Here is a 21,001-nt window from a genome sequence, read left to right as displayed (position 1 = left end):
AAGCTAGGCAAGCCACTCCTTAAGAGCTCTTTAAATATTACATTTAGTAACTTCCTGTCGTGGTTTAACCTCAGCCAGCAACTAAGCACCATGCAGCTGCTCACTCACTCCTCCCCACCCAGTGGGATGGGGAAAAGAATCGGAAAAAAAGGTAAAACTTGTGGTTTGAGATAAGAACAATTTTATAACTGAAGTAAAATAAAATATAATACTAACAATAATAATAAAAAATACAATAATAATAGTAGTAATGAAAAGGAATATAGCAAACAAAAAAAAAAAAAAAAAAAGGAGAAAAAAACCAAAACAAACAAATAAAACCAGCAAGACAAGTGATGCACAATGCAATCAATGCAATTGCTTACCACTTGCTGACTGATGCCTGAGCACCGATCTGCGCCTCTCGGCCAATTCCCCCCAGTTTATACACTGACCATGACATTCTACAGTATGGAATATCCTTCTGGCTAGCTCAGGTCAGCTGTCCTGGCCCTGCTCTCTCTCAGCTTCTTCTATACCTGCTCGCTGGCAGAGCATGGGAAACTGAAAAATCCTTAACTAAGGAAAGTATATAAGTGCTACTCATCAACAACTAAACATCAGTGTGTTATCAACATTACTCTCACACTAAATCCAAAATACACTGTACCAGCTACTAAGAAGAAAATTAACTCTATCCCAGCCAAAACCAGGACACTCACGTAAAATAGTATTTCATGGTTTTGATGCCCCTCAAAAAATGAAAATCTATCAAGCAAATAAGTTTTTCCACTCAGACTGAAGAACAGTAATAGGAAGGATTTTACAGTGTTTATCCTTAAATTACTGTCAAAGAGTCACTTGATAAACATTCACTATAAGCTTTACAGAACTGCAGCAGTAATACTAGAAACAGAACAATTCTGAGGAGAGTCAGGAAAATAAATGCCTTCACACTGGGGAATGACACATTCTCCCTGTTTTAGCAGCATTTGTGCATTCATTTGAAAGCTTAAGAGGCACACTTATGGTTGCAAAAAAGAACCATCTGAACAAAGTATGAAATACAGAGTTCTTACACAGCCAGCAGGCTTTCCTCCTGGCAGCCTCGGCAGGCTGCAGGAGATGGAAACTACTCTATCTGCGGCTCACAGGGACCTCCTGAAGAGAAATGCTCTGGTAAAAATCAGAACAGACTTGCAGTATCATTTCAAAAAGCTGCAAGCCGCAGATGAAGGCAACAGTTTATTTGCTGGGAAGAAGGACATGAAGGTTATGTCTTGCTGATGTAGCTAAAACGGCTAAGCAAAAACCACTGTTCTTCAAGTATCAGCCAGGTAGGTCAACAGAAGGCAGCAGGCTGTCGCTGCATAACCCTAGGAACCTCAGGAGCCAGCTGCTTTCCAGAATTTGGATTTTATCAGGACAGCATTATCAGTCTTCCCTCCTCTATGTTTGGTATCTGTTTGTGCTAGAAGACTTCCTCCATCTTGTAGGTATCCTTAAAATGCAAGCTTTGCTTGGGAAGACGCCATGCCTGCTGAGGTAAGCTGATTCATATTTGATGGCATGAACTGACAACAGGCCATCACACAACATTACACAGCCTGGTGTTATTTCCTTGCTTTGGTATTTTTAACAGAGTTAAACCTCCCTCCTCCCCATATCTACTATTGCCTACCTTTCAGTGAGGGGGAAATGAAAAGATAATTGAATGGATCTGTCATAGCTCAAAGCGTGGATGATAAAAATCCTCTTAAATTATCTGAATTTTTAATTTGTTCAAATGTGAGTAAATTTTAAAAAGCTCTACTCTTATGAAAATAAAAATCCCTTCAAAACTAAAAACAACAACTGAGAATAAATTAAATACATGCCTTAGACAATTGTATTATATAAAGGCAGCACATATTTGCTGGCAAAGTTTTAAATAAGTTCAGCCACTAAACCAGTGAAATTTGGAAGTTAGTTTGGCAGCTCTGGCTTCACACATAAAAAGAAACCACCAACAAGTTTAAAGAGCAGAAAAGTATTGTTCTGCAGTATCAGATAAGAAATGGGGATATGAGGAGATTATATCTACCACAGTAAAGCAACCAGCAAAAGCCCATTCAGTTTACCACCTAACACAAGCCCTTTTCTCAAAGCTATCAATGCTTAGCCTTCCCTCTTAATGTTTTAGATTTGTGAGTAACAATTTGGGCATTAACGCCATCAGAAAGACACTTGACACATTCCAAACAGTAAATAAATCTGGAAAAACACAACACTTACCAAAGATAAAAATTTAAGCATGATGATTATTACATAGCTTATGTATACAGGTAACAATGTCCAGCTTCAGAGAAAATGCTAAGTTATATCAGCCAATGCAAATCAACGTTTAAAAAAATAATAGTACAAATATAGAAGGTTAAAATCAATGATTTAATCAAACACTTGCATAAATTAGTCACTTATTTAAACTCAGTGACTTTAAGACCAATTCTTCCAAGGCAATTCTTTACAGCTATTTATAATACGAGAAGTTTAGCTGTGAGTCATAAACTGACCTGTGATTTTTTCTGCTGCCCAGTACTTTCCAGAAGTCTCCAGTATCCAGGCTTCATTTCTGTCCACAATCAAAAATGCACTTTGGAAAGTATGGCATGAACTCCCATCTTCATAATAATTTCCACCTTGTCCATACTCTTCCAACAAAGCAACTATTACATCCAATGCTTCTTTAGCTGTTGCACCTCTTTCTAGGCCAAGTCTGTAAGAAAAGGGTAAAACAGAGATTCAGACAGACATGTAACAGTGAGGCCTCCGTAAGTTATTCATCTTAAACATCATCACTGATCTGGTTTTAAAATACCGAAGTGTCAGGTATGCCTAGTGTAAGAATTCTTGCTTTAATGAGTTACTAGAATTACAGGATGAGATATAAATTATTTAATTTGTTTCAAGTCTTTATTGTCTACACTGGTTCTTTATTCTAAAGCCTATCATAGCTGTTTTTTAGTTTTTTACAAAAGCGTCCAATTACCAACCAATAGCCTCATCTGCACTCTAAACATGCAATGCTGTATTTATCTCCTCCCCTCAGGCAGAATAAATTTGAAGGACAATTTGCAAAGGTCTTTTTAAAGTAACAGCTGTATGCAAGTTTGCTTTTCTGTACAGAAGAGTGGGAAATTGCATATTAATATTACCAGAGATCAAAAAAGGGAAGGAGTACTCAGTATTACAATCTCTCTACAACCTCTCTTTCTCAATGTTCCAACATTTAATTGGCCATGGAAGCTAGATATATGTTATCCTTTGATGCATAGTGCATGCTGTAGACAGAAGCATTTGTGCACAGTCATGCTTCAGTGTTCCTGCTGAGGCTTCCCCCTCAAAAAAGTTTAACAATTAAACACCAGATATGGCTTTTGTCTGAACTAAGAGTAACCATATGTCTAAAAGAACATGACTTTAAAAGGAAGTTTGAGCAAAGCAAGGGTATTTTACGGAAAAGTAAACTGAGGCATGAGAATAGGTTTTACAAAGCTATAGGGAATGACCGTATCCTGCCTTTAATAAATGGGATTAAATAATCCCTTGAGATAATTTACAGCCCTAAGTCAACAACAAAGGCAGTAACCAGAAGAGTCCAAATTAGACCTGCAAATGATTCCACTGCTTCCAAAATGCAATTACTGGTAATGAAGAAATGCGGTATTTCCCCCCAAAATATATCCATGCCTCCATCCTTTGGGAGTTACCTGGATCAGTCCAAAATTTCTCTCTGTTGGTTATGTCACCTTAATATTTTCCTCTGTCTTTATCTTTCTCTAATAGCTCTATGGACAAAGTCATTTTGACTGACAAATAGTTCCAAGAAATTCACCTTTTTAAGTTTAAGTACTATGCTAGCCCTTTCCATTTCCCTGGAAATCACATGACAAGAAAACACTACTCTCTTTCCTAAAAATCACAGTACACAAATCAGGTCCTGATAACTTGAATACAAATTTGTTGATCTAAATATTTTTCAACCTGATCTCTGCACTAGGCCTGCTTTGTTAAATAGTTGGCCACTACTAGCCTTATTTTAGGTTGAGTTATTGAAAGCAGTGTTTCTGTCTCTTTCAGCAGCATCTATTTATCACTTAGTGACAAAGGAGAGCCAACTAGAATTTTAGGTCCTAACTTACAGTGACAATTTCTCCCCCATCACCATCTTATTTTGCATTTATAGTCTTTCCCTCTTGTCTTGTTTTTCTTATTAGCTGAAACTTGTTTTGTATTGTTGTCTGCATTTTTAGTCCCTATGCATTTATGCTATTCCTTCATTCTTTTCATTACTGGTGCAATTGCTTTTTCAGAGCAATACAGAGATGCCAGTCTTAGCGTATACCACAGACATAATTTAAAAGCTAGTCCAAAAACATATCTTATTTATTCCCTAAGAACAACTCCAAGAGCTGTCACTGCCACAGGTAAATGAATGGGCTGACAACTACCCTGGTGACCATAAAAATCAGTAGATTCAGTAATAATCTGGTTCCCTTCTCCCCAGTTTATGACTGAAAGCATTGGGTTATAATTAGATAAAAACCAGCCAAAGAGACATAACATCACACTAAAACTTTTAATAACGTCTCCCTGAAATTTTCCTTCTGAGATGGTTATAGTCCAGCTTTCTCTGTCAAAAGTACATCAGAGATTCAGGCTGAAGAACCATCTTTTAGATAATTTTTTTGCAAATGGCTCCAATGTTACATTTACTTCCACTTAAAAAAGGCCTGGGCTCTGCTTTTGTTTGGGTGCTCCTATCTGTCAGTCACAAGGGACAGCAAAAAACAAAGAAAACAAAAAACCCACCCTACACAACAACCACCCAGCTAATCTCCACAAAACTGTAGGTCTTGCCAGTTATCTCAGCATCAGTGCACTGGGTAACTGCAGCATAACCCTTCCACTAACACACTTCAGAGTACCCTTCCAGGCAAGCTGGAAGAAAAATTTTAAGTAATTTCACTCCTAGGTGAGAGCTTGAATTATTCACTAAGAAAATTTCAGACTTAGTACAATCCACTGTCTCAGTACCTCCAATATGCTATCACAGCATATTATGACCTTATTGAAACAACATTATCTTAAGCTTTTCAACTTCACATATCAGTTACAGATGCAGACTTTCCAAATGAAGTATCTAACATAGATGTTGATGACATTCTACTTTATTCAGTTTTGATGTCTCTAAGGAAAGAAATTGGTAAACAAATTAACACCATTTTAAAGAGCATTCTTGACTCCCTGCCAAGATTGGCATCTCTGTGTGGCTCTGAAAAAGTGATTGCACCAGTGATGAAAAGAACAAAGAAATAATACAAACACATAGGGATTAAAAATTAAGATGATGCAAAAATAAGGGTGTATTTTACAGGTTTCTTCATATATACCTTTTGTATGATAATGTTGTCCTGCTCTAACTGTATCAGCATAAGTGAAACAGTACACCATATCTTCATATGAATGTACTTGCCTACATAAACAGGTGCTTTATAGAGGCAACTGTGCCTCAAAAAACCCCGACATGCAGCCACACTAGGAAGAATATCTGAAGAAAATCCTGATAAGCTAACCAATCCAGCAATACTGGTGCGGCTTTCAAAGACTAGGTTTTGAATAAATCCCTAGAACAGAAAAGAAGCATTTCTTAAGAATTTGTGCTGGAACCTGTTTTCTCTCAATTTTTCTGTCTGTTGTGACTAGGTTCATGTTCTCCATTTAGACGAATTGGGATGGGGACAAGCCAGCGTGGAGTAGGACCAACTTCTACCCCTCAAGTCAATTGCACAAACTTTAATAATTTCTTAAGAAACATTCATATGTTCTGACATGCTGTGATACACTAGCAAGCTACAAATCTGTAGATATCTGTCTTAATCCTCCAATGCAGCAGTATACTAGGTAACACAGTTTTCAATCATCAAGCCAGCAGCCAGTTACTAAACAAGCTAAAAACTTCGTGAAATACATCTTTACTGATGCCCATCATGATTTTTAGTGAAAAAAAAGCAAGCTTTGTCTATGATGTTGCAGGATAAATTTTCAATTTCCTATTTCAACAACAAAACATGGTGACTTCATAATTATACTATGCTGCTGAAAGATGCCTCTGGCCTGTTTAATGCCATGTGCTCTCACAACACCCACCTACAGCCTTTGCCCGTGTTGGCTGGATTTTAAATCCTAACTGAAAAGTGACAATTCCAGATGAGTTCAAAGAGAGAAGTAGTCTCCCCCACAGAAAAAGAATAATCACTTTAAGAGAATGTAGAAGCAAACTTCCAGAGGATTCTGAACATTCAAGCCAAATTTGATTCTACTACCTGGATGGTGTTCCTGGGTTGACAAGTCTTACGCCTGCTCTGAAGAACATGTTTCAGAGTATAAACTTCTTAGTTTCTTTTACAAGCTGCTAATCATACAAGCACACACAGAGTGTCATCCTTCAGCTAAGATCTGACACTGATGCAGAAGTCCAACATATACATAGGTATGAGAAAAATTTGGCCAGCAGAGATGTGCATTTCTTAATTTGGCTTAAAATGCCTCAATTTATTTTTATTCCAATAAATCCTGGGTGACAGAATTAGCCTGCTCTGCAGATGGGTAAAAAGAGGCAGAGCTGGTGCCAGCTGCATCATTGCAGCCTGTATGACTGATTTCATACTTGATGGCTCTTCATTCTATGAGGTGATCCAAAACAGATAAGCTTAATGCAACTGGCCAAGTCTTCACAGTAAGAGGAAGAATCACTTTGGCTAGAACAAGAGGCAGATGGTAGTCTGCAACACATCTCTAGTTCTCCTTGCCTGAAGCACTCTCCGCATTCAAGCTACATACAAATTCTTCTACAGATAAGAAAGAAGGAAGAGAGGGAGGCTAATATCTACAGTTGATGATCACTCGTAGTTTATGGCCAGTTTCTCCTTATTTTTATATCTCCTGATTTGCTAGTGTGTAAATCTAGAGCTGCTGGATGACATATATATTTGAATGTTAAACAGTATTTTGAGACTGCCACAACTGTGACAAAAATGAGCAGAACTCTGCATCTAAACCAATGGTTTGTAAAAGTTTCAAAAGGATGGTAGTAGGAGGGAAAAAATAAAGGTGGAGCTTGGAAAGTCACCTAACATATCCCTTTTCTTGACAAAAGCCTGTCCTACATTTTCTTAAAAGAGCCCTCGAGTCTATTCAGTCTCCCTTGATGCAATTAAACTTACTAGTCCTCCTAGGTATAGCTTCTCCACAGATTCCTTCAGTAATACAGTGTTTAGAGAAAACACCAGAAGAGAAACATAACCCCAACTCCCTCATAATTTTCTCATTGGTCAGAGTCTATAAACCTCTGATCATATTTCCCATTTCCACTGCATTCTATCCAACTGGCTTGTATTCCTCTTCATTTATGGTAGCTGGAACCAGATACTGTATTTCTGCAGAGACATTGTTAGAGAACATTTACAATTACAGTTTCAGGCAGCTATACACCTAACAACAATTTCTTCTAATTCCTGCTTCCCAGCTTGCTTATGAGAATACCTTCTAAGGTTTTAATGCCATCTTAAAAGCCAAGGTATCTATTTCCTATCCACTGTCCATAAAATTTGTTAACTTATTACAGGAGTAAAGTAGAATGGTTTGACAGGATTTTTCTTGACTAACAGTATTGCACATTTATCAAGTCCTTGATATTTAAGTGGGTTTTTTCCCCTTCAGGAACTGAGGTTAAGCTGGTCTATAACCACAACTCTCTTTAACTCTATTAAGTATAGCCACAACTTTTAACCTTTTCCAGTCATCCAGAACCTGTCCCATCTTTCACAAGTTCTCAACTAAAAAAATGAGAATCCCCCTGAAATTGGTTCAGCCTGCTCATTAAGCATCCTAGGGCAAATTCCAGCAGGACCACTGGATCTAACATTGATTCACTTAAATAAGTGGTTATTGTCCTGTTCCATCTTTAACTAAATTGAGTCCATTTGCTCCTTTTCTCTTTGTAATAAGTTTGCACCATTTTCTCTTGTTCTTTCATTTTCAGCTTTCTTCCCCCACCCATCACTCCTTTAAAATCTCTTCACTACAAGATCAGCATGCAGGCTGAGACTTACAGTGCAGCACAAGCCTTTTAGGCAGACAGCCTTCAATGAACAGACTTACAGGAGTTTGTTTGCCAGCATTTAAATAAGGGCAATGGTTTGCATTAGAATGCATGGACTGAAATGAGGCATAGTAGTTTGTTTATGCCTACAGTTGGCTATAAGCCCAGGATAAGCTTTTTAGGTCAGAGTAGGATGTTGTAAAGTGGGGGAGAATGCAGGGTACACCAGCAATCTGATGTTACAAATTAGTTAGCAGTTCCTTACCAACAATGTGATCATTTCTCTTATCCTGTCAGAATAACCACTGCCAGAATGTAGGGTAGGTAGACAGGGTAGGTAGACAAGGTAGGTTTAGTGAACCCACATTAGACTAGTACATACCTGGTAGCCAAATCCAGATTTCAAGTGTTAACTCAGCTGTGTCTGCAGCTCTGCCTAGATAGGTCTCCTGCTTGCATTGTTTTAAAATCTCCTAATGACAACACCACAAAGCTGTTACCTGGTATCAGCATCTAAACCTTTGTTGTTTGAAAGGCTGGTCACAGCTCAGCAAGCCACCTACCTGACAAGATCCATTCCAAGCAAGGCTTCAGATTCAGAAGCTGGTTCTCTGGTCACGATGGCTTCATTAGCTACACAGACTCCATGCTCGTTAGCTCCCATTTCTGCCCCCCAAAGCCAGGAGGGCCTGCTCAGCACAACAGCATGAGTCTTCGGCACCTGCTCAATCTCAATATACGTGCACTGCAGAGAAAGCAGGAAGAGAAAAAGCAAAACAATTGCATGCACTTTATCTAATGCTGTGACTGAAGTAACACAAGACTTCAATGTACAGACAGGACGCACGTTATTTAAAAAAGTCCATGTTTTGTGTATGAGCGGGGAATTTTTTTAAACAACTTTTAACTGTCATGCTTTAACCTTTACAACCTTACATTGCAAAAGTCTGGGAAAATACATCTCTCTTGATAGTTGCAGGCTTCAAAGAGTCAAGCAGAACCCAAGTGCTAGAATCAGTGGAAAGCAGCAGTAGACAGACTGTACTGTTACAGTAAAGAAACACAGATCACGTTTGTACATACTAACAACATCGAACCATTCTACCATTTCAGCTAAGCACAACCTCCAGTACTTTATTAAGTAATAGTGTAACAATGGTAACTGGACAAAGTACATTAGAAGGCTTCTCCCTTGCTGCCTCTCCTGCAGCTGCCCCCAGGACTGAGACTGCTGGTAGAAAGATTTAAAAAAAAAAAAACAAAACAAACAAACAAAAAAACCCACAAGACTTGAAAAGATTCAGTGGAATGCTTTGATAAATAGTCACAGGAAATAAAACACAGCCATTGTTTTTTGCTTAAAACTGATGTTTCTGCTATTTTAAATGGTCTACTGTAATCAGAGGTCAGTGGATGTATTCTGACAAGTCAAAAATACAAAGGAAGGCTGCAGAGAAGTCATTGAAACTGCAAGGAACAAAGAAACTATATGTTATCTTTCAAATATATTTACTTTTCCCTTGCTCTAGGACTTAAAAACAAGCACTGTTTTCCCAGACAGCATGGCAGAGAGCTTGATCCATCATTAGATCATTGGCTTGTACAAGCCAAAGGAACAGGCTTTACATTTTTCTACTGAGGTCACATTAAGTTCTTCAAGGACCAAACTCCACAGAATTTTCTTTTGAGGAAACTGAAACTGTCTGTGGTATTTATGAGACAGTTCTTAGTGTCCAGCATTCCTGTCATAACATCTTCCTTGCAGGAAGTAATCTGCAACATTTTTCTGGAGGAATGTTTGGTCAGACATATCAAAGTAAGCAGGATGAGCATAATGGACTTGTGGACTGAAAGTTGTTTGCCATGAAAATGCATGCTGTGTCTATATTAAAACCTAAAGCCAAAGGAATCAGTCCAAGATTATTAGCAGATTAGATTATTATTTTTTTCTAACCTGTCTTTCCCCCTCTAAGGATTACACAGCATGATCATCTTCAGCCTCCAGTCTTGAGCAATGATTTTTACAGTAATAGTCTAGCATGCAATTAAAACATATAACAGACCATCTTTGATAAGTAATGGCATTTTTAGAGCCCTTCATTCTGACCATGCAAGAACACCACAAGAAATGAGCTTGCAACCTTCATTAGAAATTGTGTGCAAACAGGTCAAACTGCCATCTTTCTATAAAACAAGGCAAATTATAGGTGAAATAAGAGGATTATTTCTCATGCAAGACACATGATTAAAAAAAAAAGGGGAGGTACGGGGAACTTTTTCATTCTAAGGAATTAAAAATAGAGTAGGGACATGCTTCCCCTTTCCTTTCTCCTGTGTGCTTAATTTTTATTTTTGGCTTAGGCAATAAGACCCTAGCAGGGACTTATCTGCTGTATTTGTTGAAGAAAATCCCTAATATTAGACTGAGCTGTTTGACCAAATTGCTTATATAGTAATACACTACGATTTTGTAGAGGCAGATTCCTCATCTACTGAAGTGCAACAACATCTGGCACTGGCCAAGAGCTAAGATCCAAGTAATAGAAACACTTTATACAGTTCACCCTTTGTTTCATTTTCTAAACAAACCATGCCAGAGCAGACATTTCTTATCAAGACTCCCCCTTCTCCATTTGAGCTGTCAGCAAGCAAATCTCATTTTTGACATTCTGTGCAAATTTTCTTCAGAGCTTTAGCTCAGTGCTGTTTGGATAAGCACTTAATGCATGTGTGTGAGTGAACAATAACTGCATTTCCTGGATGTGCAAAGGAGGGGCTGCAGCTGCAGGAAAAGGGGTTGGGCCAAGCACCCTCCCACATTACATGTGAAGACATGACCCAAGCAGCTATCAGGAGACAAGTCTGCAGCCAGACAGACATCAACCCCTGCACAGCACAAGTCTTGGCTCCCTACATCTCATAGGTGGTCAGCTAGCTGGAGCCATCCTGCAGAGCCATCCAGGACATGAACCTTCTCAACTCTGCAGCAGAAAGCAAAAACCTAGATGCAGTGTGGAGGAGACTTCAGCACTCCATAAACCCCCACTTGCACAGCATTCTCAGGCTGAATAGCCCTATTATACAAGCTTGCTTACACTGACACTTTGATTTTCTAGAAGGAAAAACGATGAAAACACTCTGAAAAGCAATAGGCTAAAAAAATGCTGAACGTCTTTTCTCTGCAAAACATATTCTGGCTATCCTTGCTACTAAATGCTTATTACTTGGGACCTCATCCCAAAATCAAGCATTTCCAAAGCTGCTATTCATTATAAAGATTTTATTGTCAATGGTAGCAGTCAAGAAAGGGGAAAGAGAAAATTGTTTGCTCCTACTTGAAGGATGCAGAGCATTCTGAAAAAAGTGCTTTTGTGCTTTGTAACTATGTAATCAGAGGCCAGAAAACATCCAGAGGCCTCTCTGCGCACCTCAGAATACAGCTGTCACCTTCTATATTGCTTCTTTACATTCCCCAACCAAATGGCAAGTGAACATGGACCATATTTTCATGTTGTTATTTTCAGCTTCCATAGAATAACTCATGTACATAGACAATGTTCAAGCTTTATTTATATAAATTGCCTTAGAAGACCTAAATAACAGAAAATCATTCCAATCTGATAGTAGCTGACAGCCCTTGTAAAACTACTATTGACTCGATTCTTGTTCAACAATCCTTTGCCATGGTTATTGACGATGAAAAAGCCTTGATGAGATTTTACCTTCCCATTAGAATTATTTACTCCAGTAAGCAGAAAAGTAGGCACTCAATAGGACTGATGTATTAAGGGAGGCATTTGGCTCATATTTGTTAATAATAGGTATGAGCTGCTCAAAAAACTAGGGTCCAGTTGTGACAATAGATTATTAATTTTAAATGTAAACCTCCCACTCTTCATAACTCCACCGCCCACCCCCCACCCTTAAAATAACATCAGAGAACACTTTTCGAGATAAAAGAATACCTTCATGCAGGAAACAGAGGAACTGGGCTATCCACCTGTAGCCAAGACACATCCATTTTAAAGGTAGGTCAACTAAACCCAGTCACTGGATTTGCAGCACACCAAACCACTGCTACCTATTCCACAGAAATCAGAACATATGCTTATAACAGCTGAGACATGGAAGGAAATAGTGGGGGAAAGACAACACTATCCACCAAAAACCTCACTGGCCACTAGATCTCTAGAAATGGGAGCTCAGATGACGAGATTTCAAAAGCAAGCACAAGCCACAACCTCCCTGTCCCCTCTCCTACACCCTACCAATCAGGCAAATCCCTCCAGCACAACAGCATAGCAGCCTGTTCTACCGAGAGCTGTGCCAAACTAGGCAATGACAAATAAAATAGACATAAGGTACTGCTGTGATTCTGCTTGCTATCAACCCTGTCTTTAAAATTCCTGAAGCACCCAGCCTCAGCGTTTCCCAACACTAACATTTTTCTTTGAGTATGAATGCTAAAAACAGAAGAATACTGATACATTTGGTGGCAAAGGCTGTGAGTGAGTGGTGTCAGGCTCCATTGATTTGCTAGAACTCCAGCCCTGAAAGCAGCATAACTGGCATCATGCCCTGTGACAGTAAATTCCCCATCAGGAAATATAAAAGTAAAGAACAGAGACTTCACATACAAGAGATGCAGCCAATAACTTTAGAGAATTGAGCAGGCTGGAAACTAATGATGTTTCTTTTATTTCACTTATGGTATCAAGAAAAGAATCTTACCAAGGCAGTTCTAAGTATAGGACAAGGCACAAATGTACCTCCCACCCTAGCTAGGGCATGCAGATATGTTGGAGGTATTCCAAAAGCAGACACGACAGTCATAAGCACAAGAGATTTCTTCTTTCATCAATGAAAAGAAACTATTGTGCAGCTTCTACTGTACTCAGGCTGCAGAAGCCTGATTTCTAGCCCCATCAGTCAGGTCATTATGAAATATCAATGAAATCACATCGCCTTCAGCCCTGGATAACAAAGGCAATAGTCAGGGAATGTTTTAGAAAGAAATGATCTTTGAAGAAGGGCCACAAGACTCTAGATTACACAAAGAGATTCCCCCACACCACCCCCTCGTCAGATCCAGGCTCTAACTTGACATTAACCTTTGCTTAACTACTTCAAGCACTGCTGTACCATAGCATGTATTTGAAAATAGGCAAAATATCTGTACTATTGCGGTAACTCAAGAAGTTGCACCACAGCTGCTTTTAACCCCTTCCAAAAGGGGGATGGCAAAAATGTGATGAGGCAATCTCACAGCCTGCTGCCTCTGTGGCCATCAAGACATCAAGACTGACAGCCTGGTTGGAACTGCCTAGAGAGGTGATTCCACAGGTGACACGGGCTACATGGGCCTTCCGATCATGGTGAAGTGGGGGACTGGAAAGCTAGAACATGGTTGTTCAAGAAAGCCCCGCAGACCATCTCCTGTGGACGTGCGTGATAGAATTTGTTTTACAGATAATTCTTTTGCTGCTTATTTACAGGAACAAACACAATAGAGCTCAAAGGAGTGGGAATAACCATTCTCTGAAAATAGAAATATGCAAGCAGTAGCACGCAATACAGAAGATGTGGCTAGCTGATGCTGTTACCACTGATTGCTTATGCACCAAGCAGCACTAAGTATACAGTGAAAGACACCTGGATGACTTCACAACACCCATTAAGCTTGGCCATGAGATCTTCTCCTAGCAGCACAACTGCTGTGCTGCAGTGGAGGGGACAGCCATACACCAGCATAAACCTAGCCTGGGTGCATCTCAAGTAGTCAGGCCTAGTTCTTAGCAGTTACATCGTCAAACCAGAATGGTTAATAAAAGTCTCTCTGGTGGCAGGATGAATCCTCAGGTAGCTAGCTTTCAAAAACACACATTATGCTAGTACTTGTATCCTCATGTGGTAGCCAGATATAAACAACAGCAGCATTTACTAAGTGCACAAATACAGAACAAAACCAATTTCTGCCACAGTAGAGTGCCCCTTACTTCTTCATATTAAGAACAGGTTTTTCCTTTTTATGAAGGCCCTAGTACACTTTACATAAGCTTCTGGATTTCCATATTGTTTCTAGCTGTTTCTATTCATTGCAACCAATAACTGTAAAATTTGAATCTGTATGCCTCTGATCTCTAGCAATGTCTTTTACCTTGAAGACTAAGGATGATAGATTTTATTCTAGAAAAGAATTAGAGAAGCTAGAAAAAGCCAAACAGTTCTCTTGTCAAAAAGCAGAACTACAAACCCTCTGACCTACTCCAACATACTTTATGAAGCCACCAAGGAGCCTCAGGCATGTAAGGCACAGTATGGAAATGTGCTCAACAAAATGAAATATAAAAATCTGTAAACAAATAAAATACCACAAAGCGCAGCAAGGTACCCAAGGCTGAGAACACTCCTCTGGAGACACTATGTCAAGCTGATTTAGCAGTCACGAATTTACTTCTTGTTTTTTAAGTTACAAATCTAGCAGTCTCCTGGGTGATAAGCAAAAGTAAAACTGAAATAGGGATGAAGCTTATTAATTTAATTTTTTAAAACAGTAAGAAACTGATTTCAAAGAAGCCATAAAAAGCCCACAGAGATATCCTTGGAACTCTCAGATATCCTAGGACTGATTTCTTTGCTTGGCCACTTTGAAATACCTGCTCACACATCTGTTTTGCCACAAGTAAACAGTTTGGGTCAAGACAGGATGGTTGGCAGTTTTTTGCCCCACACAATTCCAGCACTCTCCCTTCTCTTTCTTTCTGTTCTAATTAAAAAAAAAAAAAAATTAAAGAGATTAAGAAAAAAAATAGTTCAAGCTAACCAGGTTTGCTTTGATAGCAGAAGGGAGCAAAGAATCAGCACTCCTACAGTAAAAACAGAGGCTTTGAGAGGGCAGAAACATCCAAGGGATTATGGCTTCTACCTCTGAACTTCTGCCAGCTTGTGCATTGTGTTACAAGGCAAAGTCAAACACATTAGTTTAAAGGCCAGTGGCCTGCAATGGAGCAGAACAGAGAAAAAGCTCACATTAGCCAAGCAATAGACTCTGCTGTAGGCAGCAACCACTTTCTCTGTTTTATTAGTTGCTGTCTGCCTGCATAGTGCCTCTCCTCTATCTCTGTGCGAAGTCTAAAGGTTAGTTTAAACAAGGTGGCTTGACATAAGCCGTCTGACTGCAGGCTGCTTACAGAGCCAGTTATCAGGTCTCAGCTGAGAGGCAAGAAAAAGCAGGTTCCTAAACTATCTCTGAATTGTAAGCTTTTAGACTACAACCTTTTTCATCTACACAGAGTAAATGAAAAGCTTCATCATGGGTACAAACACTGCCGTGTTTCATCAAGGTTTCCTGCAAATCAGCATCTACCCATGGAGGTATCATAGTGGTGGTGCCCAGGTTCAAGTTCACAGCTGCAGTAGTAACATGACTAAGTGTGGCACTGTCAATCCAATCTGGAGGTTTCCCGACAAGCAAATTCTCAGTAGATTCAGCTGCTGCTTGGCTTCTGTTACCAGATTCTGAACATCTTACCCCAAGATGTAATGCAGATAACACAAACAGCTGGCAAAAGAGGGAATCAAAGTATACCAGAACTAAACTATGGCACTGGCATGATGCCTGGTGATTATGTTACAAATATCAGAATTAAGATACCTACAGGTAATACAAAGCCAACTTTAATACAGTCGAAGTCTACTTTCCAAGCTTTATATCTATCTTGCAACACCAGACAGAGACCCCACAGTTAGCTTCAGATGAGTTTTTATGTCTGCAGTGCTTAGATGAATGCATAGCAAAAAAATCTTACTGCTTCTCTGAAAACTCAGAGAAAGGGGAGGTAGGAAGGTAGCCTAAAAAAAAAAAAAAAAAAAAAACCAAACACCAAAAAAACCACACACTATTAAAAATACCCCCCAAAACAACTGAGGCATAACTGTGCCATGAAGTTTTAGAAAACACAAAATTCCTCCTACCCCACAGAGGGCTGGCTTTAAGCCCAGAAGAGTGTTTAATATCAACGTATTAGAAAAATTTTGCATATTCCACAATTTGATAGACTTTGTTGTAGACCATCCTTTCTATTTTCTCCCTTCCACTCCTCCACAAGAAGTTGCATGACATTAAGATAAAAGAGCTTTTACAGATCTATACTGAAGCAAGCAACCATGACTATTTTCAAATCATGGATAAAAAAGTCAAATTAGAAGAAAAGGAGGTTGATCTAAAAGAAAAAAAAAATCCACCTGGAAAATTCAGCTAAGAAAAAGTCATCCACCCAAGACTTCTTCAGGGGAAAGGAAACCACAGCAAGCAGCAGGTTACTAGAGAACAAGAAAAATCTGGTCAGTAAAATCTACCTTAAAAATAAGACAGAGGGGCTTGCATCTTAAAACTCATACAACATGAATTCTCACTAACACATGAAAAATTCTTAAAATCCATGTGTGGGGAAAAACGAACACACTTACTTTTAGTAGAAGAATTAAAAAAAGGACCCTGTTTATGCTTAAGGAAGCAATATTTCACCTGCATGTACAAGTTTACTAGACTGACATTACAACAAGGAAGAGTGCTAATCAGCATCTGCCACTGCAAAACTGCAACGCAAGACAAGAACAAACTTTTGAGAAAGTTGTCACACACACACACAGAACAGACCTTCGTGAAAAGCCCCATTGTTCAGGGTCTTGGGAACCTGCTGACATGGAGGGAAGGAATTATGTTGATGAGTTAGCTGCAGGGTTACTTGTCTGGTAGATTGAGCCACAAAGATCAAGCTTAAAACGACTTGCAGTATTCACTGAATTCCCTTGTTTAAGGCCCTGCCACAAACTAGCTGATAGCTATATAGCATAGACTGCCAGATTCCTTTATGGTAATAATCTAGCTGAACTACTGTGCCATTTTTTGTTACATTGTGCATTATCACATTTGCAAACGTGAGCAGCACAGAACATCAATAGGATACAGACTTCCTGCGAGTGTCTTATAAAACAACCCATGTTGCTAGTGTGTTGAAAACCACCTCTTAACAGAAGTTCAGAATGTGAGTGACAGTCACGGAGAAGTAATCAAAATTTGATACACTTTGAATTACATTACCTACAAAGAATAGAATATAATGAAAAGCAAGTCCACTACCATTGCCCAGTGAAGGTAAAGGATCATATATCTAACATAAGAAATTAATGCAAATGTACAATATGGAATGGAGAGAAAAGCTGTTCATTTGGGGGGAAAAAAGATGCTAGGATGGGTGAGAGGGAAAATTTAGTCAGAGGCACAAAGGATTACTGCCTTAGAAAAACAGTAGCATGAAATTGGTCAATCGCATTTTTCCATTTGCAAAATCTCATACATTTACTTTTCTCAGACTTTTAATTTTCTCAGACCTGTTTAGTTAGTTTTAGAAAACACAAGGAAAGGAAAGCTATAGCAAAAAAAAAAAAAAAAACCCCACCCAATGATAATTGAACAGTTGGCAGTTTTCATGGGTTTTAAAAAACAAAGTAATAATTCTGAATATGTCAACGGCTACATCTAGAAGCTCTGACACTCCTCTCCACTCCCCCTATTAGCTAATTACCTCTGACAGCTCAATAAGTTTGCTTAAAAGGTGGATATAGTTTTGCATGCCTGCTACTTAAAAAACATGAAGCAGCTGAATTCAAGCCCTTCCTTAAAGCTTTTCTTAACTTTTAGACGTACCACTAACACCACACAAGGAATTAACAGGCTTTGTGCAAACTCTGCTTATAGGTAAGTATGCATTTGTCGTAAGGCAAGAGTAGTCTTAGACACATATAACTCTCCCTATAACTGGAGAAATACGCACATTTCAGCTAATTAGCAAAAACTGAACACCTTCTGTTCTATCACAAAGAGTTAGCATGTTTGAAATTGCAATCTTCTTATTCACTAGTGTCCTTAAGTTCATAAACCAGCAAAATCTAGAATCAAATCTAGCAGCCTAAAACTTGGATTGTAGAGCTTTTATTGATTCAGTCAATCTTTCACAATTCCTACAGCAAAGGGGATTATTATGATACTTTTTTAAAGACCTTTGAAGTGGCCAGTTTTAAAAGAAAACTAAAAAAATGGATTATTTCTAAAGAGAATTACTCTACAACATTAATATTTGCTAGACTTCTTAGAGTGAACACACTCGCTTTCTTTTCTCTCTCTGAAGGTGGAAAAAAAATCTTGAACTTTAAAGAAAAACTAACAACTAAATCTATGTTTAGGTCTGTCCAAAGGAGAGCAGTTAAAGGACTATGCAAAGCTACCAGACAGCCTTTAGACCCAATAAAACATTTAAAAATCTGTATCTTGTGTTAACCAGCTTAGTCTACTCAAAATACCCATGAGCTTTTTTTAAAAAAAAAAAAAAAAACAAAAAAACCCACAAACAACACCAACCCCCCCCCCCCCCAAAAAAAAACATTAACAATACTTAGTGCTGAGTGTGACAACAATGCAGCAATAAGTGGTTGCTTGCACTACTCCGAGAGCAACTGAAGATGTTTTATTCTGTACTGGGAGGAAACAGGAAGAATTTTGGTAAACGTCTGGAGTCTGTATATTTCTGTACACCACTGTACTTGCAAAATCTCAGGGTAGCTAATGAAGAATTATGCAGTAGCATAGACTAGCAGAGGCCAAAGTAACCATCTAATTAGGGCTTAAGCCCCTAATCTAAAAAAAAAAAAAAAAAAAAAAAAAAAAAAAAAAAAAAAAGTATTAGCCCACTCCAGTCCCTTGTCTAAAAGTGCATCCTCACCACATTGCAACAAACTTTACCTTCATTTAAAAAAAAAAAAAAAAAAAAAAAAGTTCAACATTTGAAGGGGTACTAGGCAAAGGGATTGTGCTCCCCACTTCCAAAACGACTAGAAAAGAGGCCAATTTATGACTGAATTCTATAAAAGGCACTAAACTGGTTAATCATGGGATGGGAGAGAGATCATAATAGATTATATATGGCTTAATTATAACCTTCAGCAAATTATGACAATCTCAAAGAGTAAGATATGGGGCAAAGAGACTAAAAGAATCAAGTACTCTAACATTAAGTTCTTGCGAAGTATTCTCCTTTAAGGATACAAACACTCCAGAGCAGCTTTTGGAAGTTCTTCTTCCACAATAACAGAACTTTTTTTCATTTCCAGTTCTATGAAGAGAAGCTTTAAAAAGACTGCTCTGAAGTTTTCTTCTTGTCTTATTGTCACACTTGTGTTCTCTATACTAGCACAGGTCTAGAACTGCGCTACCAATACAGCACTGCAATTAACAGCAGTTAGTGCTTTTGGACAGGGGGAGGGGATTTCTTTATATCCAAGATTAAACCATTTAATAATGCATGAGTGGTACTAGATGTTGTCAGCAAATGGAATCAAGAGAACATTAACTGTTAGAAACAACAGCACCAAATCCTCTGAAATTTGGAAGTTGTCCCACTTGAAAGAGAATTAAAACTGGCACTGGCCTTAGTACCTCTTCTGGGGAAGTGACGATTATATCCATAAAGGACCTGTAGGGATGAGAGACGCCAGCCTGGTGCAGAACACCTAGTGTCCTCAGCTTTCTGCACAGCCACAGGGACAGCAGGGAGCTGAATGCAGGGAACCTCACAGCTCCTGCTTTCCCGGTTGCCAGCCAGAGCAAGAACCTGTGGACTCTAAAAGCTCCTGACAGCACAAATCAGGCTGTGTCCTTTCTAAAATGGTTATCCACACCAATCCTTGTCTTTCCTTTGGCTGCCTCAGTCTCTTCATTCCACCTTCACTTCACACTTTTCCCCCTTCCTGTTGTCTTGCTCCATTTGTCCCCTTGCTTCACCCTTCCACACCTGCTTATCCTTTCCTTTCTCCTGTCATTAAAGTGAGGTTGCAGTAACAGACTATAATTAAAATTACTTCCAGCAGGGTCCCTTTCAACCTGCATCAGCGTCCAGCTTCAGGACTCCACATCCAGCTTGGATTTGGAGAGAAGCCACAGCACTGAAAATTGACCGTGATGCAGGTGCCTCAGCTACAGAACAGGTCATCAAAGCCAACTGTATGTACAAGAGTTATGTTTGGCTTACAAAGCTTATGCTCTTGTTTTCCTCCTCTCACATTCCCTCACCAGAGTGCAAGTTCTTTGAGGCAGAGATTTCTGGCTACCTGTTTTGCAACATGCCTAGCATAGTCAGGCCCCATTACAGCTGCCAAACAACCACCACGAATCAGAACAATTCAAATGGCAAGTGACAAACTTTGAAAATTTGCTTCTAGTTCCAGTTAGCCAGGATATTTTTCCCTTAAAAAGAAAAGCGATAGGCTACACAGTCCAGGAATCAGAGAAGTGAACAATTCAGCCTGTCTGCTGGAGAAAGTACAGATCATGGATTTTTCCTCAATTGAACAAAAAAGTTACAGTCTGAGTTTCACTTTCAGGACTTGCAAAAATCTTGTCTCTTCTCTACTCAAGAGAGGTTTGAGTGAAGGGAACAAGGACTCCACAATCTGACAAGAGAACAAGACAGCATTCATTTCTTCCAATAATAGTAATTTCTCACAGTTTGAATGTAACAGTTCACCCTTACCTCAACTTTGCTTCCTGGCTCATGAGCTGCAGCAGCAAAGTAGACCACCTCCTGTACTTCATCCCTAGGCCGTGCAGAGTTCTTTCCAAACACCACCAGCCCATCTTTAGAACATGGGGGAAAGGCTACAAAGCAGTAACTTGGGGGAGCTGCAGCCATCCTGGAAAGGAAGAGAGGAGTAAACAAACAAAACTAGTGTTTGCTGAATTCATAATTGCATGCATTAGAGAATCATTCAGTCTACTGCTACTTGTTGTAGCTAAGAGACAATACATTCCCTCTATCTGTCATT

General features: G+C 39.1%; 1 protein-coding gene across 1 annotated transcript in view; it reads right to left on the bottom strand.

Annotated features, from left to right (window-relative positions):
- Window positions 1–21,001, bottom strand: part of SCRN1 (secernin 1) — a 39,997-nt gene that overhangs the window by 7,779 nt on the left and 11,217 nt on the right. Inside the window, exons 2-4 of the mRNA XM_030009786.2 lie at window positions 20,710–20,869; window positions 8,686–8,867; window positions 2,532–2,734 (exon numbers count right to left, since the gene is read on the bottom strand). Of these exons, the coding sequence (XP_029865646.1) occupies window positions 2,532–2,734; window positions 8,686–8,867; window positions 20,710–20,868 (544 nt within the window). The 5' untranslated portion in view covers window position 20,869. The remainder of the gene's footprint in view (window positions 1–2,531; window positions 2,735–8,685; window positions 8,868–20,709; window positions 20,870–21,001) is intronic.

Source organism: Aquila chrysaetos, chromosome 3 (assembly GCF_900496995.4).
Source record: "Aquila chrysaetos chrysaetos chromosome 3, bAquChr1.4, whole genome shotgun sequence".
Lineage (NCBI taxonomy): Eukaryota > Metazoa > Chordata > Aves > Accipitriformes > Accipitridae > Aquila > Aquila chrysaetos.
The sequence above is the reverse complement of the archived record's forward strand: the minus strand, read 5'-3'. Positions and strand labels throughout refer to the sequence as shown.